The sequence below is a fragment of the Colletotrichum karsti genome (assembly GCF_011947395.1).
Source record: "Colletotrichum karsti strain CkLH20 chromosome Unknown Scaffold7, whole genome shotgun sequence".
Taxonomy (NCBI): Eukaryota; Fungi; Ascomycota; class Sordariomycetes; order Glomerellales; family Glomerellaceae; genus Colletotrichum; species Colletotrichum karsti.
The window spans coordinates 939,024-965,742 of NW_024065907.1; the positions used below are offsets into that span (position 1 = coordinate 939,024).

General features: G+C 50.0%; 9 protein-coding genes across 9 annotated transcripts; 6 read left to right on the forward strand and 3 right to left on the reverse strand.

The window, feature by feature from the left end:
- Positions 1-305: 305 nt before the first annotated feature.
- On the reverse strand, positions 306-2,006 carry CkaCkLH20_03085 (cytochrome P450; the record flags this gene model as incomplete). Its single annotated transcript, XM_038885804.1, has 5 exons — positions 306-465; positions 522-1,035; positions 1,090-1,629; positions 1,687-1,918; positions 1,977-2,006. 5 exons carry the CDS (start codon positions 2,004-2,006, stop codon positions 306-308), a joined length of 1,476 nt encoding a protein of 491 aa, XP_038749003.1.
- Positions 2,007-3,006: 1,000 nt separating this feature from the next.
- On the forward strand, positions 3,007-4,338 carry CkaCkLH20_03086 (aromatic prenyltransferase; the record flags this gene model as incomplete). Its single annotated transcript, XM_038885805.1, has 2 exons — positions 3,007-4,142; positions 4,194-4,338. The coding sequence occupies 2 exons, from the start codon at positions 3,007-3,009 to the stop codon at positions 4,336-4,338; spliced, it is 1,281 nt and encodes a 426-aa protein (XP_038749004.1).
- A 450-nt stretch (positions 4,339-4,788) lies between these two features.
- On the reverse strand, positions 4,789-6,069 carry CkaCkLH20_03087 (MGT family Glycosyltransferase; the record flags this gene model as incomplete). Its single annotated transcript, XM_038885806.1, has 1 exon — positions 4,789-6,069. One exon carries the CDS (start codon positions 6,067-6,069, stop codon positions 4,789-4,791), a length of 1,281 nt encoding a protein of 426 aa, XP_038749005.1.
- A 649-nt stretch (positions 6,070-6,718) lies between these two features.
- On the forward strand, positions 6,719-7,728 carry CkaCkLH20_03088 (uncharacterized protein; the record flags this gene model as incomplete). The annotated part of the gene is made up of 4 exons (XM_038885807.1): positions 6,719-6,795; positions 6,863-7,043; positions 7,105-7,406; positions 7,464-7,728. 4 exons carry the CDS (start codon positions 6,719-6,721, stop codon positions 7,726-7,728), a joined length of 825 nt encoding a protein of 274 aa, XP_038749006.1.
- A 1,866-nt stretch (positions 7,729-9,594) lies between these two features.
- CkaCkLH20_03089 (uncharacterized protein) lies at positions 9,595-10,268 on the forward strand (the record flags this gene model as incomplete). Its single annotated transcript, XM_038885808.1, has 2 exons — positions 9,595-9,849; positions 9,903-10,268. 2 exons carry the CDS (start codon positions 9,595-9,597, stop codon positions 10,266-10,268), a joined length of 621 nt encoding a protein of 206 aa, XP_038749007.1.
- Positions 10,269-11,342: 1,074 nt separating this feature from the next.
- Positions 11,343-11,862, forward strand: CkaCkLH20_03090 (endoribonuclease L-PSP; the record flags this gene model as incomplete). The annotated part of the gene is made up of 2 exons (XM_038885809.1): positions 11,343-11,454; positions 11,534-11,862. 2 exons carry the CDS (start codon positions 11,343-11,345, stop codon positions 11,860-11,862), a joined length of 441 nt encoding a protein of 146 aa, XP_038749008.1.
- A 1,879-nt stretch (positions 11,863-13,741) lies between these two features.
- Positions 13,742-14,809, forward strand: CkaCkLH20_03091 (endonuclease exonuclease phosphatase family protein; the record flags this gene model as incomplete). The annotated part of the gene is made up of 1 exon (XM_038885810.1): positions 13,742-14,809. One exon carries the CDS (start codon positions 13,742-13,744, stop codon positions 14,807-14,809), a length of 1,068 nt encoding a protein of 355 aa, XP_038749009.1.
- A 2,270-nt stretch (positions 14,810-17,079) lies between these two features.
- Positions 17,080-19,426, forward strand: CkaCkLH20_03092 (uncharacterized protein; the record flags this gene model as incomplete). The annotated part of the gene is made up of 2 exons (XM_038885811.1): positions 17,080-19,316; positions 19,378-19,426. The coding sequence occupies 2 exons, from the start codon at positions 17,080-17,082 to the stop codon at positions 19,424-19,426; spliced, it is 2,286 nt and encodes a 761-aa protein (XP_038749010.1).
- A 385-nt stretch (positions 19,427-19,811) lies between these two features.
- On the reverse strand, positions 19,812-21,973 carry CkaCkLH20_03093 (pisatin demethylase; the record flags this gene model as incomplete). The annotated part of the gene is made up of 6 exons (XM_038885812.1): positions 19,812-20,052; positions 20,267-20,352; positions 20,410-20,730; positions 20,788-21,018; positions 21,074-21,137; positions 21,195-21,973. The coding sequence occupies 6 exons, from the start codon at positions 21,971-21,973 to the stop codon at positions 19,812-19,814; spliced, it is 1,722 nt and encodes a 573-aa protein (XP_038749011.1).
- Between the last annotated feature and the right edge of the window lie 4,746 nt (positions 21,974-26,719).

Here is a 26,719-nt window from a genome sequence, read left to right on the forward strand (position 1 = left end):
GATGCATTTTGAGGCCCAATGAATAGAGACCTCTAGTTTGAGGCTTTGGCGAATGTCACATCATCAAAGGGACATCCACGCTCATCAAAGCTCCTCACTTCAATTCGTGACTTCATTGAGCTAGATTTATTCAAGCCAGAAGTAAGGTTCGAAGCTTAGATCCGGGGTACTGAGGTACTAGGCATCCAGCATAGAGTGAGAATTGACTTGCAGGGCAGGCAGGTCTCATTTGTCTGTTTACTCCTGATCAACAAGCTCAAAACATCACATCTTTAACAGGCTCTGCGTCTGCATGATGCGATTCTTCATCTTTTCCTGGGAGATAGGTGAACCTTCATCTCGGTCTTGTGCCAGGTCGTGAACATTTTTTGCCTGTCGAGCCAACCAGCACTATCGGGGTGGAGCTTCATGTCGAAGTTCCAGACCACGCGGGATAGGATGACACGGATCTCAGCATAAGCCAGACTGGTGCAAGTTAGTATGGTTCTCAGGTTATGCGGCTCGCTACTAAAGGAACTCACTTCTTTCCAATGCAATTCCTTGGGCCAAAAGAGAATGGCTGAGCTGCGGTCTTCTTATCCGACTCGAAACGCTCATCGCCCAGCCATCTCTCAGGGTGGAAGCCATCATGCTCCCGGAAGTTGACTGGAGAGCGGTTGACAGACAAGTGATGAACACCAACGGAGTAGCCTGCAGGAACGAACTGGCCACAGACGGTTCTTCCACCATCCGGCACGACACGAGGGAAGGTACCTGGACCCGGTGGTCCGAGGCGGAGGGCTTCCTCAATGACGGCGTTCAGGTAGCTCAATCCGGCGGTGCTCTGGATCGTGATGTCATCCTCCTTCTCGAAGGTGTCGCGGATCTCGGCAGTCAGCTTCTTCAGAGTCTCTGGGTTCTCGCAGAGATAGGCGGTGGCGGTGGTGAGTGCCGTGGCGGTGGTCTCGCTTCCAGCAACGATGAGAACCTGGGCAGCGGCATAGATCTCTTCCATCATCATGCCCTTCTCGTCGGTACCTTGTAGGACGTAGTGCACTATGAAATCAGTTGAGCAAGTTGGATTGCCTTGGATCACACCAGATGACTTACTGAAGTCGGGTCTTTCGACCTTCTTCTCCAATCTTTTATTGACGCGCTCGACTCCGAAGTTGAACTGAGCAACTCGTGTCTTGATGAGGCGGCGAGGGATGAGGAGCAGCAGCATCTCAGAAAACGGCGATGAGAAACGACGGGCAGCACGGAGGTAGGTTCCGGCTTGGAAGATGTCGAAGACAGCATGAAGCCACCAATGCCACTTAGCATCTCTCAAGCAATAGAAGGGCTCTCCGAAAGCCAGGTCGCCAATGATGTCGAAGGTGGTGAAGTTGTACCATGAGTTCATGTCAACCAGCGAGGTATCGGGGCTTGAAGCCTGTCCATGGAGCTGATGGATGAGAAGGTTTACGTAGCCGGTGATGACGGACTCTTGAGCCTTCAATGCCTTATCCGAGAAGGCTGGGTTCTGAAGACGACGCATGCGCTTGTGGCCGGCATCATCGGCCGTGAGGATGTTCTCAACACCATTGACATTCTTGTTCCACCATTGGGCGTCCTTCTCAAAATTGCCGTTCCCTTCCCGATTGGGAAAACCTTGATAATGTTAGGGTATCAGACTTTACTTGGCGCAGCAGTTCTCTCGAGACATACCATAGATAGCCTGCCAGGCTTGGCTGGAGGTATATGAAAGCTCCCCTGGTGCGATGCGAACAACATCACCATACTTCTCGTGCCATTCCTTGACCTTCCAATGGCTGACTCCCCGAACATCAAACCAGAGGTAGTAGGCCCTCGTGACACCGGCCAATTTGGGACCGGGGTAGTGCCTCAAGGGATGGAGAAATGTGTTATAAACGCCCTTTGCGACAAGACCCAAAATCGCCTAAAAGCAACACAAATCAGCGTCAACTTGTTAGTCAAGTTTTCCTCCGACCACTTACCAGAAGCACAACAAATGCGAGCAACGCCATTGTAGCTAGTCAGTCAGGTTGTAAAAACCCCGCCGTCTAGAGATACCGAGCGGGATGAAACGAACGGAGCAATGCGTCGTCGCCGAGTCACCTGAGAAAGGAACACGGTAGACTATCAGTGATCAGACGGGATGTGGAAGCGGGATGATATTCCCAAAAGGGGGGAAATTCGTGTGTAATATGACGCATATCGCCGTTGTCGGGTGCCATAGCCCGCTTCACGAGTCAGACGAACGGCCTCCTATCAACGAACTTGATAATGTCCCTTTATCTGCCAATTAAGCAGTGGTCAAACTTTCGGTCAAAAGCCCCGCTGCCAGCGTCACCCCGCCCCGAGGCTCTGGGACGGACGGCCCCGAAGTTCGTGAGCTGCCTTCTGCTTGGCAGTCCCGCGCCGATGGTCATCTTGGCTTCCGGGGTAATCGTGGAGGGCCCCTGACTCGCCGGTGGCCAAGCAATTTAATATACTTTGGCGAGCTCACCGGGGCCCGTTTTCTCGAACTGATATGAATAGTTATCAAAGCTTCGATCTGTGGGGACGATGGCACGCTGCGCGAATGTGACAAGTTGGAATTACTCGACCCGGCCGGCAGATGAGTTCTTATCCGGGTTCGTGCCTGCTCACTGGTCCCGTTCCCTGGATCTTCAACTCGTTTTCGGACAAGCTTTCCAGGGTGCCCCGGACGGGCGTTGATATCACGGAACTTGACAGGCCTGCGCGAAACATCAACCTTGCCCGTCTGCTCTTGATGGCGGTGAACCCTGGCCGTTCAGCCTCCACATGGGACGAACCAATTACCTGTTGTACAATCGCGATCTGGATCCAAATGCAATGAGAGAGATATGCAGAGATGAGGAGGTTATGTGGTAGAAGGTGATAAATTGAGGGCTTCGATTCTTCAGGAACGCTGCTGAGCTTTCACTGCCACACTGCATTTGTGCTCAGCATCTTCGACCCCGTCTAAGTCAATTCTTCATTCGTTGTTTTACAGCCGCCAACATGGGAGAAATGATCATGTCCCACGAGCCCTGGGACTTCTTGAACTCGGTTCTCCGATTCAGGGATGACGACTCCCAGTTCTGGTGGGACAGAACTGGGCGCATGTTCTCCAAGCTTCTCAAGTATGCTGGCTACAGCGCCGCAGAGCAATATCGCGAACTCAACTTTTACTCCCTCTTCGTTGCTCCTGAGCTTGGCCCTTCCCCAGATTGTCACGGCAATGTGAGGAGATGGAGGAGCCCCGGCACTCCTGACTCCACGCCGATCGACTTCAGCTGGGAATGGGGTAGAGACAACCACGCTGTCGTGAGGTATAGCTTCGAGCCCATCGGCGCACACGCCGGCACGGAGCTGGACCCTCTCAACAGATATGCCACGAACGACTGGATCTCCAGACTTCAGGAACAGAAAATGGTGCCTGGTCTTGATCTGGAGTGGTACAACCACTTCACGGGGCAGATCTTGCAGCATGACAACCGGACGTCCAAGACGGTAGACTACTTCATTGAGGAGACTACTCCCAAAGCCGGCACCGTTGTCGCTCTCGACATCGAGAAGACCGGTCCGGTCATGAAGATCTACATTTACCCTGGACTGAAGGCAGAAGAGCTCGGCATCAGCAACCTCGAGCTCGTGGAGCGTTCCATCCGCAGCCTGCCGGAAGACCAGTACAAGTCTCTCAACGCCGAGCCACTCTTCGACTTCCTTCGGGAGGGCACCGAGAAGTACAACTTCGAGACCGGCATTCTCGCCATCGACTGCTTGACGCCAAAGGATGCCCGCATCAAGGTGTACATGCGGGCTCGCCACACCACCTTCGAGTACATGATGGACTGCATCACGCTTGGTGGCAGGCTCGACATGTCAGGGGAGGCCATCGAGGACCTCAAGGACTTCTGGAGCACGTTCCTCGGAGATGCGTCGGACGTCCTGCCGGACGACGCCCCGGGCCGGGCCAGCCCTGGCTTCTACTACACCCTCGGCTGCGGCAAGGCCATCTCGCCCAAGGTGTACATCTGCCCGCAGTTCTTCTGCAAAAGCGACGTGGATGTCTTATCCCGCCTCCGCAAGTTCTTCTCCACACGGCGATCCGATCAGATGATGGATAACTACGAGGCAGCCATGGTCGATATCTTGTAAGTTATCATCACGCCATCGCTCGGATCTCGGCTAACCTTTCTCCACAGCGGTACCAAGACTCTGGATTCCAGATGCGGGAGCCATTACTATGTTGGTTGTGCCTTGGCCAAGGGTCAGCTGCGGGTAGTCACTTATCTTAGCCCGCAGTCATTTGACTGTGAAAAGGATAAGCTCATGGCTCGGAAGCCTTGAGTAACGTGGCTTGGTCATGAAGTGTTGGGTTTGTTTTTATCTAGTACCTTGATATCCGTTGTCTTCATATACCGATGTAAAATGAGAATGATAATATGAGCGCCTGTCCACTTTACTTGCGTGTGACCTTCTATATCAAAGACGTCATGATATCGTGTTCCCTTCAATACCTAACTAGCTTGAAGATTATGAGAGAATCGTCAAGAGGTCAGATTTGGCGTTATGGATAATGGCCTTAAGGTTGTGAGCTACTGAGGTGTAGACTGAGCTTGGCACCCAAGCACTGACCATTGGTTTGAAAGGCCGGGGTTTTAATGACTTTACCGAGATCTTGAATACAAAGTTTCGGCATCACACTGGTACCCGACATCCGATTGACGAAGCCTTGTTCAAATTAATTGCCTAAGTCTAGCAACAAAGTCTAACCTATATGTACTATCATAAGGAGATCTAGTTCGCTTTCAACGCTGATGCTGCTTTCTCAAGCAAATCGCATGCCTTTTTCGCACCACCCTGGGCATTCAACTCCTCTCCAATCTTGACCGCATTTTCAGTGTAGCTTGTATCATTGAGAATGCTGTAAACAGCATCTTTGACCTGGGCCACCGAGGGGTTGTCGGTTTTGAGATCGATGCCAGCGCCAACCCACGAAACTCTGGCGGACGTGTCCTTCTTATCCTCAGAAGTGCCGGCGCAAATGAGAGGAACTCCGTGAGAAAGTGCCTGGGTCACACTACCGTAGCCGCCGTTGGTGACTAAAAGCCTGCAGCGCGGAAGAAGCTGGTCATATGGAACCCATTCGGCGATGCGGACATTGTCCTCGACCTTGATCTTGGCTCGGATTTCGTCTGCAAGCTTCGACGGCACCACCAGAAGAAGCTTCTTGTCCTCTTGAAGAGCTTGGATGGCGGGTATGATGAGCGATGTAGGGTCCATGGCGAATGTGCCCTGTGTGATGCCCACAACGCAGTCGGCTTTGAGAACGTCATCCCACCATTCAGGAACAGTGGAAGTAGAACCCTTCGCAACAAGAGGACCGACGTAGTTTGCTTGAGGAATGATGGGTTCGGGTCCTTTTTGGAACTCCAGCGAAGGGCAGGAGGCTTGAATGTGCAGAAACGGACTGTAAGAGAACGGATCCGTGAGTTTCAGAGGAGGCAGACCGAGCTTCACCCTCTCAGGGTTGATGACTGGAAGCACCAGCTGCGGCTTGCTGAGAAGCATTCCGAGTGCAGACTGAGCTGCATGCTCAATGGGCTCAGGCCCAATGTCCGGGAGGTAAAGTGGCACGACTCCAAGAGTAGCGTACTGAGGGATCTCTCCAAGCTCGTACAACGCAGCAGCGCCTTGCGGCAATGCGTCGTTGATGACATAATCGGGCTTGAACGTTGAGAGGACCTTGCGGATATCAGCGACTTGCGCCGTCACCCGGCCGCCGAACATGACTTCTGCCGTCTCAGCCATGTCCTTCGGGGTGGCTCCGTCGAGATTGCCATCGACCTTGATCACATTCTCTGCCGCCACGAACTTGGCTCCGGAAGCGACAACCCGGGTTTCCTGAGGCGCGATGGTTGTCCATACGACCTCATGCCCACGCTCGACCAATTCCTTGGCGACGGCTTGCATGGGCAGTACATGGCCCGTTGCGGAGAAGCAGTGAAGCAGGAATTTCAATGGCCGCCTATCTTTGGAAGCGGCCGGGCCTGAGCCGTCTGGTGTTGAAAGGTGCATTTTTGGTGGAATGGTCGGTGAGGGTTGAGGTTGGACGAAACGTGGGACGATCTGGCTGAACTTAGCGATTGGATGAACAGCTGGCGTTTGGCGCATTCGCGGGCTTGAAGCAACACTTTCACCTTGCAGAACTGAGACACTCACTCTTGCATTTAGGGGGTATTAACGGCTTATCGATGCGATGTCACTTGCTAGTCTCTGATTCGTCGGACGGCATTGATGTGTCAACACGAGGAATACAGGGAAGTTGAAAGAAGACAATCAAGCTATCTACCGAAATCGGGCCCGTCGCAAGGATCATTCTGGAGTTGACTTCTTATCAAATGATTGGCTTTCAGAAAGACGATAGAGACACGTACAATGCGGATCTCTGATAAGTCGCAAAACTCAAAATATTACCCCGGACATTGAAACCCACACGCATGAGTCGGCGATGGATGCGAGTCATGAAGACTTGATGGGGTCTTCGATAACATTACACGACGAGGGGATTACTCCATCGGGGTAACCCGGCAGTTGAAGTACACGCATCTGTGAACAGGAGAAGGGGCAGGTCACGAGTAAAAGGTCGGCAGCACCGCTCTTACTCCAAATTGCTGCCGGAGAACCATCCCGAAGAACTCGTCTGGTAACATACCGATCTGTCAAAATGTCCCGCGCCGTCGATAAACTTCCCGCTCCCGCGGAAGAGCGTCCTATGAAGGTCATTGGCCTGGGTCCGAGCCGGTAAGTTATGCTTTGGCGTCAACATCTGACGTTGCAGTCAAATACTAACGTTTTTTTTTTTTTTCAGAACGGGAACGCTCGGATTGTGGCAAGCGTTGAAAACCCTTGGCTACAAGCCATTTCATATCTCTGAGCTGTTGCCCTATGGCTTCCAGCAGATGAGGGCTCTGCAAGAGGCCATCATTGCCAATGACACAGAAAAGCCCTTCAGCAAGGCCGAGTTTGACAAGTTGTTCGCCGGCTACGATGTGAGTCTCATGAAAACCGAGTTTCAAATGCGGGCGTGTTCGACTGACGCCTCGTGTCCAGTGCATCGTTGAGAGTCCGTGCTACTTGTGCCCGAATATCATCAAGGCATACCTAGAAGATCCCGATGTCAAGTTCATCCTGACTGAGCGCACGCCCGAGTCATGGGCGAAATCGATCTCTGGGTCCCTCGGCGCATACCACGCAAAGCTCGCACAACCACCTTTGTCGGTGGTTAGATACTTCGACAGCTTTGTGTGGGAGCTCAGAGCACTTTTCCAAGCCATGACCTACCGCTGGTCTGGAGGACTTGAGCCTAGTCAGCCGGGCTTCGACGAAGCGCTTGCCAAGAGCTACACTGAATAGTAAGTCGAGTTCATTATCCATCCATTGATGCACGCCCGAGACTAATACCGCTATAGCATGAAAAATGTGAAGGCTATCATCCCGCCTGAGAGGCTTCTGGTATTGAACCTTGAGAAGGGGTTCGGATGGGAGGAGATTTGCGGTTTCCTGGGTCACAAGGTCCCGGAAGAAGCGTACCCTCGCATCAATGCTATGGCAGACTTCCACGTCGCAGCGGAAATGGTTCTTGCACCAGCTGTGAAGAAGACTCTGCGTATTCTGACCTCATCCGCCATTGCTATCGCCGGTGTTGGCTTCTGGTATTGGCAGCGAAGAAGGTGAATAAATGCCGAATGCCTACCGTTTGTGCATATTTGCTGAGGTTTTACATGACTGGAACCGGGGGAGAAACACAATACCCAAAAGATAACGCTCGAAGTAGAGATAAAAGTTTTGATGCATTACAGACTGCGCCTATTGTGCAACATGTTCAAGAATGAGGGTTGTATCGATATACATTTGAGGATAAGTAGGGTTTGTTCTAAGCCTTTCGTGGCATTCCTCATTTCTAACACACAAAGTTGCTCAACAATTTATTTTGAATCATAATTATGTTGAGAAACTAAGTGTGTATTTTTGCTGATGTGTAGATTAAAAATTGAGATATGTCATTGATTTTCCAAGAAAACTGTATTGATCTCGCAACGCACAACAGCCCTTGCCATAGTGAAAGGATAGTCCTCAGGATACGGGTAAGCGATGGGAGTTGAACTTACTGGGAACAACGAAAATCATTAATAGCATAACAATTCTGGCTGGGAACTCTCAAGTACTACAAGTTATACGTCATACGGAAATCGAGCTCGCAGCAAACTTGAGATAATCGCTGGTGAGTGTGATGCGGAACGGAAATTCAGTGGCAGTGTAAGCCGGTTTAGACAATCTTTGTTTGTTCTGATAGTGTTGAGGAGAGGTGATAACAAAGGCCAAATCTCACTAGAAATTCTTTACTTATTATAGTGCAACTTCATCTCGAATTAGTGATATTCAACTGCCGTGCTTGAAGTGATCACAGGTTGACGACAACTTCTTCATATTCAAGTAAGAAAGTTTATCAGCAGAAACCCATAAATATTTGAATTAAATAGGTGCTGAATAGAAGCATTCAACGTGATTCACATGATGGCTTGAAAGGCTCAGGAGGGGTTGAGGCGTAAAGCTTCAGAAATCCGGTATAAGATCCAAAAGATGTTACCATACTGTCTCCTGAAGGCTCATACCATCTCAAAAGCATCGTATCTTCAGAGTCATCTAACTTGTTTGCGAATATCAAAAACATCTTGAACCTAGGACGAAAGTGTATGAAATCATGCAGGTAAACCAAAGAAACGTGCCTTCCCCAGAAACTATCGTGTCGCGCCTGCCCTCCTGAGATTGCGTGCGGTCCAATGCCCCAAGGCTACGCCTGAGGCAGGAAGTCACCGCCGTTCCAATCTCGGTAGGTAATCGCGACTGATCGTTCTTTCCTCCAAAAAACATCATCACCGCCTCAGATCAGCCTCGCCTGCGCCTGCCAGACCACTTCGCCGCGCCCGCCAGTAAGTCAGAATCGTTTTCATTTCATCATCGCTGCTTTGCTCCAATCATTCGATTCAATTTGAACTCCGAGGCGCCTGGTCGCTCTTCAGCGCGGACTGTTGGACCTGGAAGCCGTGGCGAGATTCGGGAAGGCCCAAAGGTTGAACCCAGTTGAGCTGGGCGGCCCAGCTCGCAACGCAGTCATCACAAGCCTCTGAGACCAAGCAGGGAATGGGACATTGAATCCACGGTCCAGATAATGTCCCACTTACTTTGGCTTGTCTGCGTGGACAAAATCTGGATCTCGAAGTGCTCTGGCCGGGCACGGAATGAACGATTTTGCCGGCTCGACGTCGGTTTATCTGGACTTTCTGCAGGTGACTCTCTGAAGTTTTGTCCTCATACTCCACTGCGTTTTGCTTGTCGAGCGACAGTCAATATTGGAAATGTTTCAGTCAATCTTGAAATCTTTTCCACTTCCAGCAATCCGCTCAATGGATGCTTTTCGGAGAGAGCTGTGCTAACGTAATTAAATTTTGATAGTGACTCTGAAGTGTTTCAACTGCGGCGAGAAGGGCCACAAGGCCTGTTAGTGAATATGAATTGTCAGTGTGGATTCTCATTAGCAAAATGTCAGACCAATGTCGTTCGCCACCATTCACCCCGCCACTATTCGCCCCGCCGCCGTTCGCTGGCCCCGGCACTCACGGCGCTTTCGGCGACTTTGGCATGCCGAACTTCCACGGCAACCTCGGCCACCCCGGCCACGCCGACCCCTTCCGTCCTCTCGTCGACCTGCAAGCCTTGATGCAGCGTCAGAGACAGATGGGTGCTCAGCTACAGCAATTGCAGCAGCAGCAGGAGCAGCAGCAAATGCAGCAACGCGTAAGTGGAATCAACCAAGTTCATCAACTTCTTTCTAACTTGACTGCATGTAGATGCACCGCCGCCGCCAGGGCCGTCAGCAACAGCGACAGCAACGACAGCAAAAACAGCAGCCGCAGCAACAGCCACCTCGCCGGGCCCCTGCTACCGTCCCTGTTCCCGCCCCTGTTCCCCGCCGTGCCGAGAACGCCGAAGCCACCAAGACTATCAAGACCGCCAAGCCTGGAAAGGCCGCCAGGAAAGTCAAGACTACCAGGTCCGGCAAGGCCGGCAAGGTCGTCGTTAAGAAGGAAGAGATATCCTACAAGGCCGGAATGTTCTCTGTGAAGAAGGAAGTGGTGTCCGACGAGGCCGATATGGCCGTTGTGAAGAAGGAAGAGATGTCCGACGAGGAGTTCTTTTCGGCCCGCGAGGACTGAGGTCGCCGCACTTGATCAAGGCGAAAGTGAGGCAACGGTCGCATTACCCGCATTGAATGACAAATGTCTCGTTACTTGTATACAAATGACTCTGAGTGCTTTGAAAGCTTACCTGTGATGTTTTCAGCGATTCCCAATCAGGATCTCACACAAATGAGTAGGATTGCCATCCTGGCCGTCTCCCGATAAAGGTGGGTCTTCCGGGGGTTGAGGTGACGTTCGGTTCGGCCCGCGTCCGGAAAGCAGAGGTCGGAAGGATTCACAGGAATTGCGTGATGGAATTCAGGAAAGTTACATAATCCGGCATTCCAGCTAGGTAAGACATCAGCTCGAATGCTCGGGCCGAGTCATGATATCATTGACTCAAGAGATTGAGACAAGTTTCGGCCAGTCGCGATCGATCAGAGCCAAGACTTGCCGATGGTGGCGAGGAATGCGGCGAGACTCACCGGATTCACATCTGGAATTTGTGTTAGATTCTTCATACGACTGCGTGCAGAGCGACGCCCGTTAAATCACTCTTAGCAACTATGAAATTCGCGCGTAACTCTAAATCAGAGCACGGTCCGGTCTTGGCATATCCTTCGTCGCTTGGCGCTGGTTTACAGCATCTAGTGCTTTGACGGTGCCGGAGAGATTTTAGGCCGTTTTTTGACGACTTATGAGCGTTTCGCAACGTCGCGGAGACAGTCGGACCGGCTTATTACTAAGTTCGATTCTCTTGGCTCGTGGCTATGCGTCGCTTTTGCACAGCCAGTTCGCCTTGCCATGCACACTGGACCCAACCGAAGGAGCGTTGGTAGTATTTGGCGGCTGACAGGATTATTCAGCGGAAGATGTAGCGTCACCAAAGTGAAGGATGCCAAGTCTCACAGACAGGTTGGCGTTTCGTGATGTGGTGTTCAAGTCTTCTCAACTACCAAAACGAGAATTGTATAAATGGCGTATTTACCTTCCTAGAAAATTTGAATCAATACTGGACTGTTACTCAAACTTAATCTCGTTCCCTCTGTATTCTCTTGTCCAAAATCATACTCACACTCATATTAAATCGATAAACTTATTCCGAACACGATGTCGGGTCTCAAGTACTTTTCTTACAAGGACTATGGAGTCACTCTTTTGAAAGAGATGCACTACAGCCAAGCTGTCCGCGTAGGCGACCACATCGAAATCTCAGGCCAAGGTAAGTTCCAGTTTCTACGTCAAGCAAGCAAGCCTTGCGCGTTTTCCAGCTTCATAAATCATACTAACCCGACTCACAGGAGGCTGGGATCCCAAGACCGGCGAGGTACCGTCCGACTTAACCAAGGAGATCGACCAAGCCTTCGAGAATGTGGACCTGACATTGAGAGACGCTGGCGGCAAGGGCTGGTCGCAAGTCTTCCGCATACGTCTCTTTGTCCTCGACGAAGCGATGTCCGCGGAGGGCATGGGTAGAATGGTCGAAAACATGAAGAAATGGATGCCAGACCATGCGCCGATTCTGACGGGAGTCGGAGCTTCTCAACTTGGGCAGCCGGGAATGCGGGTGGAAGTTGAGGTTTCGGCTTATGATCCGGAGGGAGCCAAGAAGCCAGAGGAAAATAGTTGATGATAGAAGACTCGTCGAACTAAAGCTTTCCTGCTTTTAGCAACTCATTTTGATTGAACTTCAGCTCTTATACAACTACATACATACACAAATCTCGCTACCGCAAGTCCAATCGTTTGTGCATGGGCTTCAAGATTGAGCCAGAGATTCTCTAAACTCAGAATAACTTAAAGTAAGTTGCAGCCCCAATGATGGTCGTGAGGGCCACAATGAAGCGCGCAACAAAGAGCAAACCGAGCATAAGCTTTTCCTTCCTAAACCCTGTAAGGAATCGCTCAAAGTCTTCCGTTTCGTTGAGGTGTGGGAAGGGCTTGTCCGGAACCTCCTTACCCAGGAAGGAGCACAACGGCTCCCATCCCGATCCAAGCTCATATTCAAGCAAGCGTTCCTTAGGGATCCGTTCCCGTATCTTAGTGGAGTGCTCCAGATATATTCTTTTCAGATTCCCTCTCCAACTATCCCCATCATGACAGTCAAATAATTTGTGTAGAATTCCCTGAGTCAAAGTCGCTACCTTGAGCGTCTGAAAAGGCTCAATAAGATTGACAATGACCCACATCGTCCGGTCGGAGAAAAAGGGGATGACAGTATCGTTGAATGATTTGGACCACTTGTCAATGTCACGGTTGACGAGCACCACTTTGGCCTACGACAGATCGTTGGATTCTTTAGCCTTTTGAAGTGTTGGATTGGCAGTTATTAATTCACGATAATACTTACATCCGGATAAGCCTCGATTAACTCATCGATAAATCCCAAGATTGGACTGTCTGAGACCGCAGCCCACCCTACTAGAAGATCATCGAACTCTTTCCTCCCGTACGGCTTTCCCTTTCCAAAGTGTTTGGCGTTGAAAGCCTTGTGAAATTGCAGTTGATCTTGCGGTCGCTGGAAAAAGTCGAAGCCATGGTAGGCAGGCAGGCCAAGCTCCTCATAAGCAGCCTTCATGGAGGTACTGCCAGTCCTAGGCAAGCTCAAATGCAGGACTTGGATGTTCGATTTGGAAGCCATGATGGAATTACTTACACAAAAGGACAAAAGACAGTTGAATGGGAGGTGGTTTACTTTGGATGAGATTAGCCGGCCATCACAGATTAAATACTCTGTGATCTACTAGGGTTATGATGCACGTCGGAGGATCTTGACTGTCACCAGTTCGATTACCCGCAGAAACCTGTCACATTGCATTGGCTAAGCGACGATATCACGCTCCATATGCAATGTAGCAACCGCCAAGTTGAAATCCTGACCTCCCATTGAATGCTATTGCACAACCGTGTGGCGATTGACGGTGTCGCTGCTTGATAAAGTGGGTGTGCTTGGTCTTGACCCATTCGCATGTCATTATGCAGCAAGTCCAAAGAAGAAAAGCGACAAGAAGAAGGAGGTGCAAAACGCGAATGGCTTGTAGATAGCCAGTTCAATCTGACGTGCATGCGGTGTTGCACTCGTTTTCAATCGTCTTGGTGTACCCGAATGGTGCTGTAAAGTTGGTGATTGGCGTAGCTGGGCAGTTGCGTTGCGGTCTGCTCATGTAGGATATCCGCAGACATATGCGTCAAATAATATCCAATGAGAGGATTCGTCTAATCGATTGCAACATTCTTTTGGCCGATGAGAACATTAAGGTACTGCTCAGATTGTGGTTTGCAGCAGCTTGATGACTAAGGACGAACAGAAGTCCTTCGGTACCCGCGCCTGATGGGAAGGTTTGCAGTGGCTGCAGTGGCTGTGGTTGCCTGGAGTATTACTGAATCCATGGCTGACTTGCCCTCCAGGTTGCCTAAAGCTTTCCCAGTTGACATCCATTCGCATGTTTCTTGAACCGAGTCCTTCGAAACGTCATTCATCCTTAGAAAGCAATACGACTTTTATCGACATGTGGCAAAGGATCTTCTCATCATCGAAAGGTCCTTCGCCGGAGACACCTCTAGCGCGGGGCTCCCCGCAGCAAGCGGACGACCCGGATCTCACGCCTCTCTACCAGTCGTGGCACGAGTTCAACACCACCACCGCGCAATGGGAGACGGTTCCAAACGCCGTCGAATATGTCCCTCCGCAGAACTTCAGCCAGCAGACTGTAGACGAAGACAGAATGACACTGGCGACATGGAACGTCGATGCGTTCTCCCCCTTGCCGAATGACAGACTCTCCGCCATTTTGTCCAGAATGCTTGATCAGGCACCGGCGCCTGATATCATTTTTCTTCAAGAGGTCTGCAAGCCCATGGTTCCCTTCATCATGCAAGATGAGAGGATTCGCAGTGGGTGGTATTCGAGCGAGAAAGATACTGTTCAGTGGCGCGGTCAATTATTCGCGACTATGGTGCTTATTTCGAAATCACGGTTTGGCCACCTTGGTAAGACGGCTTCTGGTATTCTCGGCAGAGTATCTCGAATCAAGTATCGTACCCGATACGGTAGAGATGCCCTCTGCAGCGAGATTCTACTTCCAACATCGACATCGAACCCGAACCCTGGCCAACCCGCCTTCAAGCGCATCCAGCTTGTCAATGTCCACCTGGATTCACTGGCAGTGACGCCTTCGCGCCGTCCTCATCAACTATCAGTCGTCGCAAAGCTGCTACACAACGCCGGCCACGGGCTGGTCGCTGGGGACTTCAACCCGGTACTCCCGGAGGATGGAACACTCATCGAAGAGAACAAACTTGAGGATGCTTGGAAAGCACTGCGTGGCGAAGAGCCTGGCTACACCTGGGGAGTTGACGGAACGGAGCCATTTCCGCCAAATCGTATGGACCGAGTCGCAATGGTCGGGCTGACGCCCCTGCATGTGGAGGTGATGCATCCGGAGACTATCGCGTTGCCGAAGTCTGACAATGCACAGAATAGGGCTGGGAAAGAGGGCGTGGAGGCTGAGAAGGAACAGACGGTGCCTTGGAGCGATCATTCGGGACTGAAGTGCACATTCACGATTGATGGATAGGCCGCTGATGCTTACACCGAATTCTTAGTAGCTATCAGTTAATGCCCAACTTCATGTTTCATTACCGCCTGTAATCACAGAGCTCCACTGACATCTGTCATAGCTGACTACATTAAGAGTCATAGTCTATCTTCGGAAGCCTAGATAAGGGCATGTTTATTTAACTTAAAAAACAGCAAGGTCAGGTGCCACGAGTTCTAAGTTGTACGAGGTGGATATAACCTTGACGGCCAAATTCTTCTTTCCTATAATAAGATGAAACAACACTTATGGCAATCTGTATAGCATCTAGGCGTATAAATCATCTGCGGGAAGTACTTCTAAAAGCACTGTGATGGACACGAATGAGATTGAGAGCGGAGATGCCGCCAACCTACAAAATCTTTCGATCGATGAGATCCTTCGCCAGCACCCACGGCCAAAACTCTTAGTGCAACCTCTGGCATGGACTTCTCGTCACATGGAACTTCTCCGCTGCAGCTGGCTGGAGCTGCCTGATTCTTGCGCGGCATCTTCAACCATTTCGCCTCCGCGCACTGCAACTCAGGCGCCCCCTACCAAACAAAGTACGAGATGGGCCAGGCAGATAGACAGAGGGCTCTCTGTCACTGAAAATATCAGATCTCTCTTGATCTTTCACTCGTTCAGAAAGTTATCGTGAGCAAAGTTGCTTTTTCCCGAAGAATTGTGTCTTTTACTGATTTTGCAGCGATCCTCTGGCTTTTCGGTTTAGAAGACACGACTTCCATCTTCCGTGTGATATCTACCTCAGCCCGATACCGTACACCGGTGAAGAGCATCCACGGACGATTGCTTATATTGCTCAGCCGCAAATTCGATCCCTTCGCCGAAGCAAACTTAGCAGACGGAAAGCATGGCCATTCGACCATATCGACAAACAGTACGATCCATACATTGCCGCTTTACTCATCGCACAAGCCCAGCAGAGCCAGATGGATGGTTCGCTTTCAGGCTGTGACGATCACGTCTCTGAACCTGGAACCGCTCATAAGGTTAGTATCTACCAATGCTGGGGTATCTAATGTTCTAATTCCCGTTGTTTAGGTCCATGTTTTCATGAGCAACCTCTCAAACCAACCTCTTCGTCTATATTCGGCCTGTATTACCAATGCTTTCCTCGACAAGCTAGCCTACCCCAATAGAAAGCCGAATCCACCAGATCTTACCCGTCTGGATATATGGCACACTCCTTTCTCCCCTAAGCCGTACTCGACTTTTATCCCGCGCCTCATAGAAGAAATGTGTTATTCGCTCGAGATGTGAAGCATCGACGAGAGACTGAAGATCGATCATTCATATGGCAGTCTCGTGTGGCTTGCTCCACTGCGAGCTGACACTTGTCGGCGGCAGCAATGGGCAGACTACGATTAGCCTAGAGAACAGTTCATCTTTCAGTAACGGCATGAGATAATTGAATTGTTGATGGGAATCACAGAGGTTTTCTCAGAATCGGAGACAGCCCCAGTGCACTTGGCGCAGAGCTATCGATCATACTCGCTGCTCGTTCGCTTCGTGCTGTCTTTGGACCCCTTGTTGTAGCTCAACTGTTTCAAAATCTCATTTCAGATTCACCTGCTTTGTTCCTCACGCTTATCAACGCAACTTGGGCCCTGAGTTTGTTTCTCTCTCATTTTATTTGTTTATCCTATCAGTCGACATATATCGACGTTTTCGATGTGTACATTGGTACGTTGCCTCTTCGGCAAATGAGAACTAATGAATTAAATGAAGTGTCCAATATCTCGCATTCTATCCTAGGACCAAAAGAGTGTGCTGACAAGGTTCTTCGACACAACCTTATGAGAAGTCGCGAGGGGTAAACACGACGAGGAAGAACAATAACCCTTATTTCGGCGGTGAAGAATAAGATATAAAATCGTGCGCATGATACCCCGCATCCAAAATCAAAATGCCGTAAGTCTGACGCATGTATGATCGATATAATGATGTACATAGCTTTTCTTATATAAAGCAGGAACATATCTGCCTGGAGTTGGAAGTTCGTTAGCGGCCAGCCGCAATTGTCTTTCAGCAACCTCAAGTTCCAACTCACCGCTCAGCCATCAAGAATCCGCAGAGCCAGGCCCTGGTAGATAAAACTGCATTTAGAAACCCATACGTACCCTGAAAGGTTGATAACTAGTCTCAATACGCTTTTGTTCGGGCGTTAGTGACATATTTCCTAGGACCCTTGATCAAACACTACCCCAACGGCTGGCTTTCACGTACGCTCACGTGCCATTGCCGACATGCAGCATGCGCCCGAAACATTATCACACTCGTACAACACGTACAAGAGACAAACGGCCCTCGTTCTGGACTGGCTGGCCGACACATACAATGCCCTTGGGGTAAAGGCCGCACTTGTTCCTGCGCAGACAGTTGCCGGGCTTATCCGCATGGCAGAGGCTTGTGTAGATGCCAATCGTAAGATGCCGGCCCGGGTAGAGATGGCCCTTCGACAGTCGATCGATCTTCGCCGCCGGTGCGCAGCCTGGTTCGAGAAGTCTGGAACGACGACTTCAACGATCAAGCACGCCTACTTCAACTCAGCCCTTGATGAGATTTTGATGCAGTTTGCAACTTCGCCCAACGATAACGCGGTCCATAATACGCCCTCGAAGAAAACCACCCGAAACATTTTCTCCGTCTTAGACGATGAGGGAGTTGGTCTACTTGATGAAGCTGTCGAGAAGGCTGCGTCGACGTTCTCTACTTCGAACGACGAAATCAGCCCGCCATGGGAACAGCTTCAAGATTTACAGCTCCAAGATGCAGAGATGTCGGAATTGATGGAGACGTCTGAAGCCTACTTCAACTCGGCATTAGTTGAAGTATACTGTCTATTCGAAGATGCAAATAAGCTACGGTATTATGCCCGAACTCTCTGGAAGCGATACATGAGTGGAGAGGTAGACTTGATGTCTGTCTCTCTGCTCATGCAGGCGGTAGTTACGGTCGTGAAGGACTTGATAAAGGGATACGAGACAACACGTCCTGACTGCCCAAACGAATATTTGGGACTGGCGGAAGTGGTTCAATTCCAAGCAGCTTTGGGCATATTTCCTGTTGTGTATGGCGATACCGATAAGGAACTGAAAGCCCAGGCCAAAGAGTTGGGGCAACGTTTCAAGGATTCTTCATGGCAGCCATCAGCAGAATTCCTTGATTGGCGTTTCGACAGCACTTACCAAATGCTCGTAAGCAAGTACCGCGCTCTGGATATTTCAGAAAAGAACAGAACGACGAAGCGCTTGCAGAAACTCGTCCCGCCGATGTGGCCCAAGGCAGAGGGCCTCACGATCCTGCGAAGACTCATCAAAATAAGCGACGACATTGAGTCAAGGTCCGAAGAGATGATTGCATATGGAATGCTGGATCCCTTCACTGTAGCCTTGAATTTCGACAACGAGGATCACAGAAAGGGAATTACATTCGCCGAGGTGGTTGTAACTCGAGTCCTCCTTGACGTGTACGACTTGGAGGGACTCATGGAAAAAGTCAGAAACGACATCAATCACTTAAAGAAGTATTGCGAAAACAACAATCATTTCGAGAACTATTCGGCGAGAGAGAAGCGCAGCGACCCTCGATACGAGCCTTTTTGCAAAGATCTCGCCGAAATATCGAGACCGACCTCGAATCTCGATGAAGCTCCAAATCCCATATTTCTGGGCAGCTGTCTCTTCCGAGTGCTTGAAATTCTTCGATATACTCAGGTCGAAAAGGAGAATGAAGAGTGGAGCCTTCTGGCGATGGCGCACCTCTACCACGCGCTGAAAATCATTGATCAACAGCCCCCAGAATGGAAGGATATGAACGTCTTGATTCAATTGCACGAGAAGGACATTTTTGGAGGCGCAGCACCAGCTCATTTCAACCAGTGCCTCACTCGATTCTATGTTGCAGAAGGCCTCAGATTCAATGAGGCCCAGGCAGGCGGCGATCGTGATGAAAAGGCAGAGAAACGAAGGCGTCCAGTCCATACCATGTCGTACATTCTCAGCAAAAGGGGCTTGAAGGGTCAAGCATACCACTCGGAGTCTTGTCGCATGTTACCCGTCTGGTTCGCTCGAAGGAATACGCCTGGCTTTCGGAGAGAGCTGCTGCCAGCACCTTTTCTCGAGAGCGTCATGATGGAAATGAAGAGCCCTTACGAAGGCGTATTTCTGGAGAGATGCAAGGTTCTAGCCGAGGCGATGCTTCATGTCGCGAACGAGACGTCAGCTGACGTCTTAGCCCCCTTTGACGCTCTGGAACGGCGAATAACGTCCGAAATGTCAACAACTGTCTTCAATTACCGCCAGCTCCGGAGACACGCGGAACGCATTATTCGTCCTATAGATTATAATGGTTTGGCTCTTCACCGCAGAATCACCGTGAACTTGGGGCTTCCCTTGTCCCCGTACTGGAAATTGTTGTCTTCGCGAATTCGTAAAGATGGCCATCTAGAGGAGGTCACAACGTCATGGGTTGATCTGTGCAGGTTGGTGGTTCTTTGGCCTTGTTGTGAGAAATGTGAGCTAACATAGTTCCTTCTTTAACAGCAAGACGGGTCTGAAACCTCGAATCCAGATCTCAGCCATCGACAAATAAGATGTCCTCGAGCAGGAGATTGAGGAGCGTCATGTTGAGACATTGATGTACGTCTTCGATGGTGGAGCATTATTGATGTCTATGCTTGGTCATGACACCTAACAACGTCGTTGGGATGCAACCAGTGTAGAACTCTAGGTGGAATCCAAGACCTCGAAGTTTAGGCGTTCCGTTCTTTTAGTTGCCGAACTATTGTGTAACCTCGGTTGAGCAACAACACGACGGGGGAAATAGCTCAAGCTTGACTTACTACCAATACTGGGACCCTTCTATCAAGTCAAAAGAACGTACATTTGAGTTCTAGTTAACCTAATAGAGGTATGCTGATAGTTATAGGTTGTCCCTGTGTATGCTAATCTTGTCGTTATTGTTATCCCCATTGATTTTATCTGTTGCTGTCATTGTCGCTGTGGTCGCTATCGTCGCTACCGTTGCTGTCATCGTCGACATCATCGTCGACATCATCGTCGACATCATCGTCGTCATCGTCGTCATCGTCGACATCATCGTCGTCATCGTCGTCGTCTTCGTCGTCGTCTTCGTCGTCGTCTTCGTCGTCGTCTTCGTCGTCGTCTTCGTCGTCGTCTTCGTCGTCGTTGGTGTATTCATACAGAGCTGTTGTATATCTGACACATTTAAGATGGAAACCCAAAGAGAATGGACACTTTATTATTATCTTTTCTTTTATAAAACAGTCAATGACATTGCTAGCAGCGATGTTGAGGATTTATTGAACAACTAGAAATCTCATTCAAGCGTTCAGTTTCAAGCGTACGTGAGAATAACCAGCCGCAACCTTTGAAGTTTCATGTGGTCTCCGCAGCAGCCACTTTCACCCACATATTCTCTTCGACAAATATGTTGTAGCTGCTGGAATCCCATGGTTTGACCGGGTTGGCCAGTTCAAAGTCGAAGTTTCGCAGTAGCTATCACAACATCAGAACAGGATTCAGACATCTCTTAAACAGGTCTTGACGACTCACCTCAAAAAAGACTTTGTACAGCTCCATGAAAGCGACAGGCTTCCCAGCGCACATGTAGCGTCCATAACCGAACGCCATTTCCACCTCGCGCTCTAGCTGGGCCCTAGCCTTATCGCTGACGTCTAGAAATCGCTCTGGGCGGAAAAGGTCTGCATCCGGCCCAAACACAGTCTGTGACCTGAGCATGGCAGGTGCGTTCATTCCAATTGCCGTGCCACCAGGGATAAACTTGCCGTCAATGGTGTCGCCTTGTGGTGGAACTGTCTTGGGGTAAAGTCCAGTCGCAGGCGCCCGGATTCGGATGCCTTCATATACCAAGGCCTGAAAGGGTCAGAACACACAGGGTTGAAGGCTGGGAAGACGCAAGTCGGCACTTACGCGAAGAAAAGGAATCTTGCTGCTCTCATCAACTGTAATAGGAGTCGAGACTCCGGTATCAACAGATTGTCGAATGACGTCTTTGAGCTTAAGGTACACTCGGGTATTGGTCATCAAGTAGAGCATAGTGATGCGAATGACGGATGCTGTAGTGTCTGAGCCAGCGACCAACGCGAAAAGACCCTCTGCTTCACACTCTGCCTTTGTCAACCCATTCTTGATCCAGGAGCCCTATAATTCCAAGTCAACGGAAGCCCAAGTTAAGTAGGGAAGCCTAGCAACGTACCAACATGTCGTTCTGCGGTTTTGAGGTTGGCTTAAATCTTTCGCCGACGTACTTTTCAGCAACTCTGGGTTTCCGATGTTAGCGGCAGCAACCTACGAAATACACTGAACTGAAGACTCACCCCATCATCTGCCCCATCCCATGCGTATCCGTGGGTCGAGGACCGAGTAGCTTCAAGAACCAGCTCGAGAACCTCACGCTTCGTATCCATGGGGTGTCCAAAGTGACCGCCAAAATCGGCCAGTTGTCTCTCATTTGTGCAATGAAACCGAAGACATCTGCATCCGCATCGAGATGCCCAAAAGGCTTGCCAAATGTTGCACTCGTTATGACATCCATTGTCAGATACGCGGGTAGCAAACCCATATCCATGAGACGACCCGTGTCAGCGTACTTTTCTTTCAGAAGTCTCACCGCCTTCATCATTTGCTCATCAACGCTTGGCTCCAGCAGGTCTATCTCGCGTCCTGCGTATCCGGCTGATGTCTGAGTCTTCATCTTGTCATGGAGGGTCTTATCCGTCGTCGTGAACATTGTCTCCTGGTATGGGTTGAAGCGGCTAGAAAAATACCAGGCGTCTTTGCCATAGTCGCCTCGCACAGCATTGACGCGGCGAAGGACATCCGGGTCGTCTGTGAGGAGCTCATTTGGCCCAACACGGACAAGACGACTCTTGTACTGAGTGTTGATGTTACGGTACAGCTCTTCCTGGCGTGCGCTGGCAGCGATTCGCAGAAGCCAGAAGTATGAAAAGGAGCCAACGAAGGGACCAGGAATGTGTCGAAGACGGTACCAGGAAAAGAAAGATGTAGTAAGGTACCAACAGGATATAATGAGCAATGTCAGGAGGCAAACTTGGACAGGTGAAGCCTCAAATGAGGGCAGTGTCAAAGTCTCCATTGTGAGAGTTTTGCTACAAAGCTGCGTAGTCTAATACTCGTTCTGCGGATCAGAAGAGGTGCGAGAATGCCTCCCGTTCCGTGGGCACTGAGACGTTTTCAAGTCCTTCCAGTCAGTCAGATGCGAACCACGGCAGATGCTATCCGTGGACATTCTGCGTTGCATTGCGCGGCAGAAACTGAGCTGTTGTCCGTGGAGATGTCAGCATAGCGTTGTATCGCATCATCTTATGGTGGCTCTCAAATGCCGATCCACAGGGTTCAGGCTGGCCTGCAGCTGATGTGATACAAATGTCTCCATCGTCATTCGATGGGCTCTGCCATGGTTACACAGAGTGTCAGTTAGGTACAGCTTGACAACTCAGTTTCCGCTGCTCAACACAACGCAGCAAACCCTCTTGGTCCACCTTACACCGCAGCTCAGCATGTCGGAGGTCGGTTCGGATCGGGGGATCCACCTGAAGGCGGGTCACGGCGGGCTCAACCCCGGTTATCTTCCGGGGCCCTAGGTACCTTCAATAAAATGTGCAACTTTGGTGTGACCCAACCACCTTGCAAAGGCGGCCTTACCTGTTTTGTCATTGGATGTAGAAGAATGGAGGACGGCGGCCTAGGGTTTGGTTTGAATTCTTGCGGAATCAACAAGCTGTGTATAGCGCCGGGGGCTAGAATCACTACGTTGCCACCACGGAAGTGTGGCACATGTGCAAAAGAATTGATAGCCCGGAACCAAACACTCTAGCCGTTTTCTATCTTGCATAGGTAATTCATCGGGCAAATATCAGATGACATTTGAGATAGTACATGTCAAGGCAAAAGGGAACCATAATATGAGAACAGGCCTGAGCCCAGATTCTCTGTATAGACGGCACCAAAAGTACTACATCCACAAATGAATGTCGGACTGACACTGTACGAAAAGATTGTATATCTTTTATTCCATATTTAGGGATATTTACGCAAACCCATATGCAACATCGGTCTGAAGCTCCGTTATTTAAGCAATAGTCCTTTACAGCTTGTATCTTAGGACGGGACGCATTGATTCATGATATTTAGCGTTTTACACTACTTCATACAGTCTCAGTGGGTATTTCCCTCAATAATAGCTACATGTACGTACGAATACTCAATCAAAGGCGACGAATACGAAGACGAGGATAACACATCGACAATGATGACGACGATGACACCGATAACGAAAATAGTGATAACAACACTGACGATGGTAACAAGAAAGAAGATGTCTGTATCTACGACGACAGGAATAATAACGGTAGGTTGACTTTTCCGGGCGAAAGATGTGATTTAAAAGCACCTCGTGGTGAATGGGACAGGAATGCCTATTTATCTGTGCATCACCGCCTCAGGATCGGATGATAGACCTTGGCATGTGTTTATTGCTCGTCCTGTCTCGCAAATTGGTCAAGAATCACCTGGAGCTGACGCCTGATATTGAGGACTGGTTGGACTGGTTGGAATCTCGCTTCACGGGCCAGTTAGTCCGCAAGCTCAGCAGCTAAACACCTGCTTGTGGCAACTTACCGACGAAAGTCTTTCGTCGGGCGGCCCGATGGCCAGACTGAGTTATGCACTTTCCACGAATGCATTATCAGCGCCCGTGAGTGTCGTATTTTGACATACAGTTGCGTCGGATGAAAAGTCATCTGCCCGGTTACATTGATGCGCATCAGCATTGCACGTGGGGAGGATGAGCCCCTTATCGATGACGGTCAGACTCCCGAGGACGGAATGTGTGCACTTTGTTTAGAACCGTGTTGAGTTGATACAGAGCGCGCTGCTGGATCAACGGGTGGCTTCGTGTTGTCGCATTTCCCGCGCATCCAGGCCCTCCCCGCCTTATGGGGCGAGCCTCAACTCGGTTCTGGTACGGGGTTCCGGAATCCTCACTACTTCGCCACCAGAGCATGCTATCGTTGAAGATTGTGGACAGAGACTGCGAGTGAAGCTTACCGATGCGTGACTTGCCGATGCGTGACTTGCCGATGCGTGACTGGCCGATGCGTGACTGGCCAATGCGTGACTGGCCGATGCGTGACTGGCCTGTCTCGGCACCCAGGAGACGGTCGGAAGACTGCTACGGGATAGTGAGGAATCAACTGGTAACGTTAGCGTCAATGTGTGGGACTGCCGGCGAACAGAGGGCGAGACAGCCGTCTCACGGCTCTCGATGGCGAAAATACCAACTTGAATGAATCCCTTGGTATGCCGTCCGGTCACAGAGCACCGACGGGGCTGTAGAGGAATGTAGAGGAATGGGGTTTTTTGAGGGATCGTGATTAAATGGGGAATCCACACAACGACAAGCTCAATCGGAATCTGCATGGCGATCTGGTTCGATCTATCGAGCACGGCGCTAGTATCATGAGTTTCCAAGCCGGCAGAGAGATTGATACTGCTCTTGTTCATGTCAAAATGACTGTCTTCATACAAAATTGGGCCTGCCCTAGAGGTTTTGAGCCTCAACAAACAGCCGCTTCAGGTCTGTAGTGTGTTTTCCATGAAGATCCTATCCATGGCCGGCTCATTCTGCGTCATCATCGTAGCATAGAGCGTGGAGAAGTTCTGCCAGGGGATCGTGGCTGAGGCATCGACAGTGTGGAGGGGAATTTGCCGTTAGCGATGTCTTAGCCAACGCACGCAAGGAAGCTATGAGTCGGCGTCTCGGCGAAAAGGCCGAAGGCTTATCGGGGCCATCTGGCAGGTTGAAAGAGTCATTCTTCTCTGAAATATATGAGTTATGAAACTGTTCGACCTGGAAGTTTTCGAATATATCTGCATTATTTCGCAAGATAGAACACTTAGGTTAGTGATGGCATGAATGCGGAAGCACTTTCTGGAGACGAATTATAGACCGTCAGAAATCAACGACAGGCCTTTCCAGGCGAGGACAAAAAAGAGTCTCCTAACATGAAAAGAATAGTCGACGAATGGTGAGTCAAAAGAATACACAATCCACGTCTCAGTCCTCTGCAGGCCTCTCTAACTAGTAGCCTAGGAGAGCAATTATGGGTGAGACGAACCATCAAGAAGGATCAGTAATATTAGCCAAGGGAGTATGCGCAGAATAATAGTGATAAGGACGACGACTATGCTAATAAGGACAGTGGCAAGGGCGACGACAGATGACAAAGAGACTAACGGCAGCAACAACGATAGCAATGACAGAAACACCAGCGGCAGTCATGATGACAGACTTCTTCAAGAGAAGACAATACAAACAGTAATAATAGAAACAGGACCATTTGGAGTTATTTGCTGACAGAATTACTTACTGCTAAAATGAACGCAATCTTCGTTGCGAGGCCGCCCCATGCAATCAATCAAAAATAGCTTCATAAAGCTTCAGAGACAGGTCCGTATTTACAATATGTATTACAAACAGGTTGCGTTGTGCAAGAAAGCAGCAAAAAATACGAATAAGAAGATCGAAAACTGTGTGCTGTGCGTCTAACACTTTCATTCAACGGCTTCTGTCATCGTTAAACTGGCGGTCGCAGTAGGATCAATCCAATGCAGTTGACTACCCGTCACCATCAGTTTCGAACATGAATGATGTCTTCGATCAGGGCTGACAGTAGACTGGACACATCAGCTTATAACATCGTTCATCGAAATGGCTTGCAGTGGCTGTGAGACAAACGATAACCGAGGGCAGGGGCTTGAAAGACGCTGGAGAATGACGTCCAGGCCACGAAAACAGGTCATTTGAAGTGAGACACAAACATGGTGTGGCTTGGCGGACCGGCAAGATTGACTTGCATGCCACTGCTCTCTCAGGCTTGAATAAGGATACAACATTAGTCCATCATGAATAGTAGTGCAGGCACTGTGTCACTGAACCCAACAAACGAAGTCGGCATGTCATTTTAGCAACTATGTTCGGCCCGAGGCCGTTCCTGGTGGGAGTAATCCCGAAGCAACCGCACTTGTGCAGTATGGTGAGCTCACCCAGGGTGATGCGATGCGCTCATCTTATGGGTTGTCTCAGTCAGCATTCATCTTCTCAAAACTTTGAGACATCGACACATGCGGGTCATGGAAGTGGCAGGCGGGAGGCTTGAGCCCCCAGCAACTGCTCGAAACCACACCCTATCATCGCATCCGGGCTCGCAGCTTACTGGTGACATACTCGGGCCACATCCGAACAGCAGCCACCACATCTCGCCGACGTTGGAATCTGATCGGCAGCCTTGGTCTCTACTTTGAGCCGGTCGGTAGGCTAGCAACCAAGCTATTAGTGTGAAAAGTACTTGACATTGGGCATTGCACACAATATGTACGCCTCTCACTACTTTCAAAGCGGAACTAACCTTGCAAAAGGCAGTTTCTCTGATTCCGTTTCTGTCCCCTTCTCCACGCAGAGTGTCATCCAATACCCATTGTTTTGCTCACCATGGAAACGATCCAGTCCGTTGAATTTGTCTGCAATCGGAATTTCGCGATAGCAAAGTGCTTGGCGGTAACCGACGGTGTCAAAGTGAAGGCAAAAAGGTTATGGAGTGGCCTGGACTATCTCATCGATGGTTGATGGGCCCTTTTCAAGCAAATGCCTTCCCCTTCCCTCAGTCGATAGTGCTTGTAAATTCAGCACTCCAAGTGAGCAATTCATTTCTTGGCTTGAGCCTCATGTGGTGACTTCGTTTGTCTCCTCTGATGACTTTGTTCGTCTTCTCTGGCGATTTCGTTTTTCTCCTCTGGTGACTTCGCTCATCTTCTCTGTTGC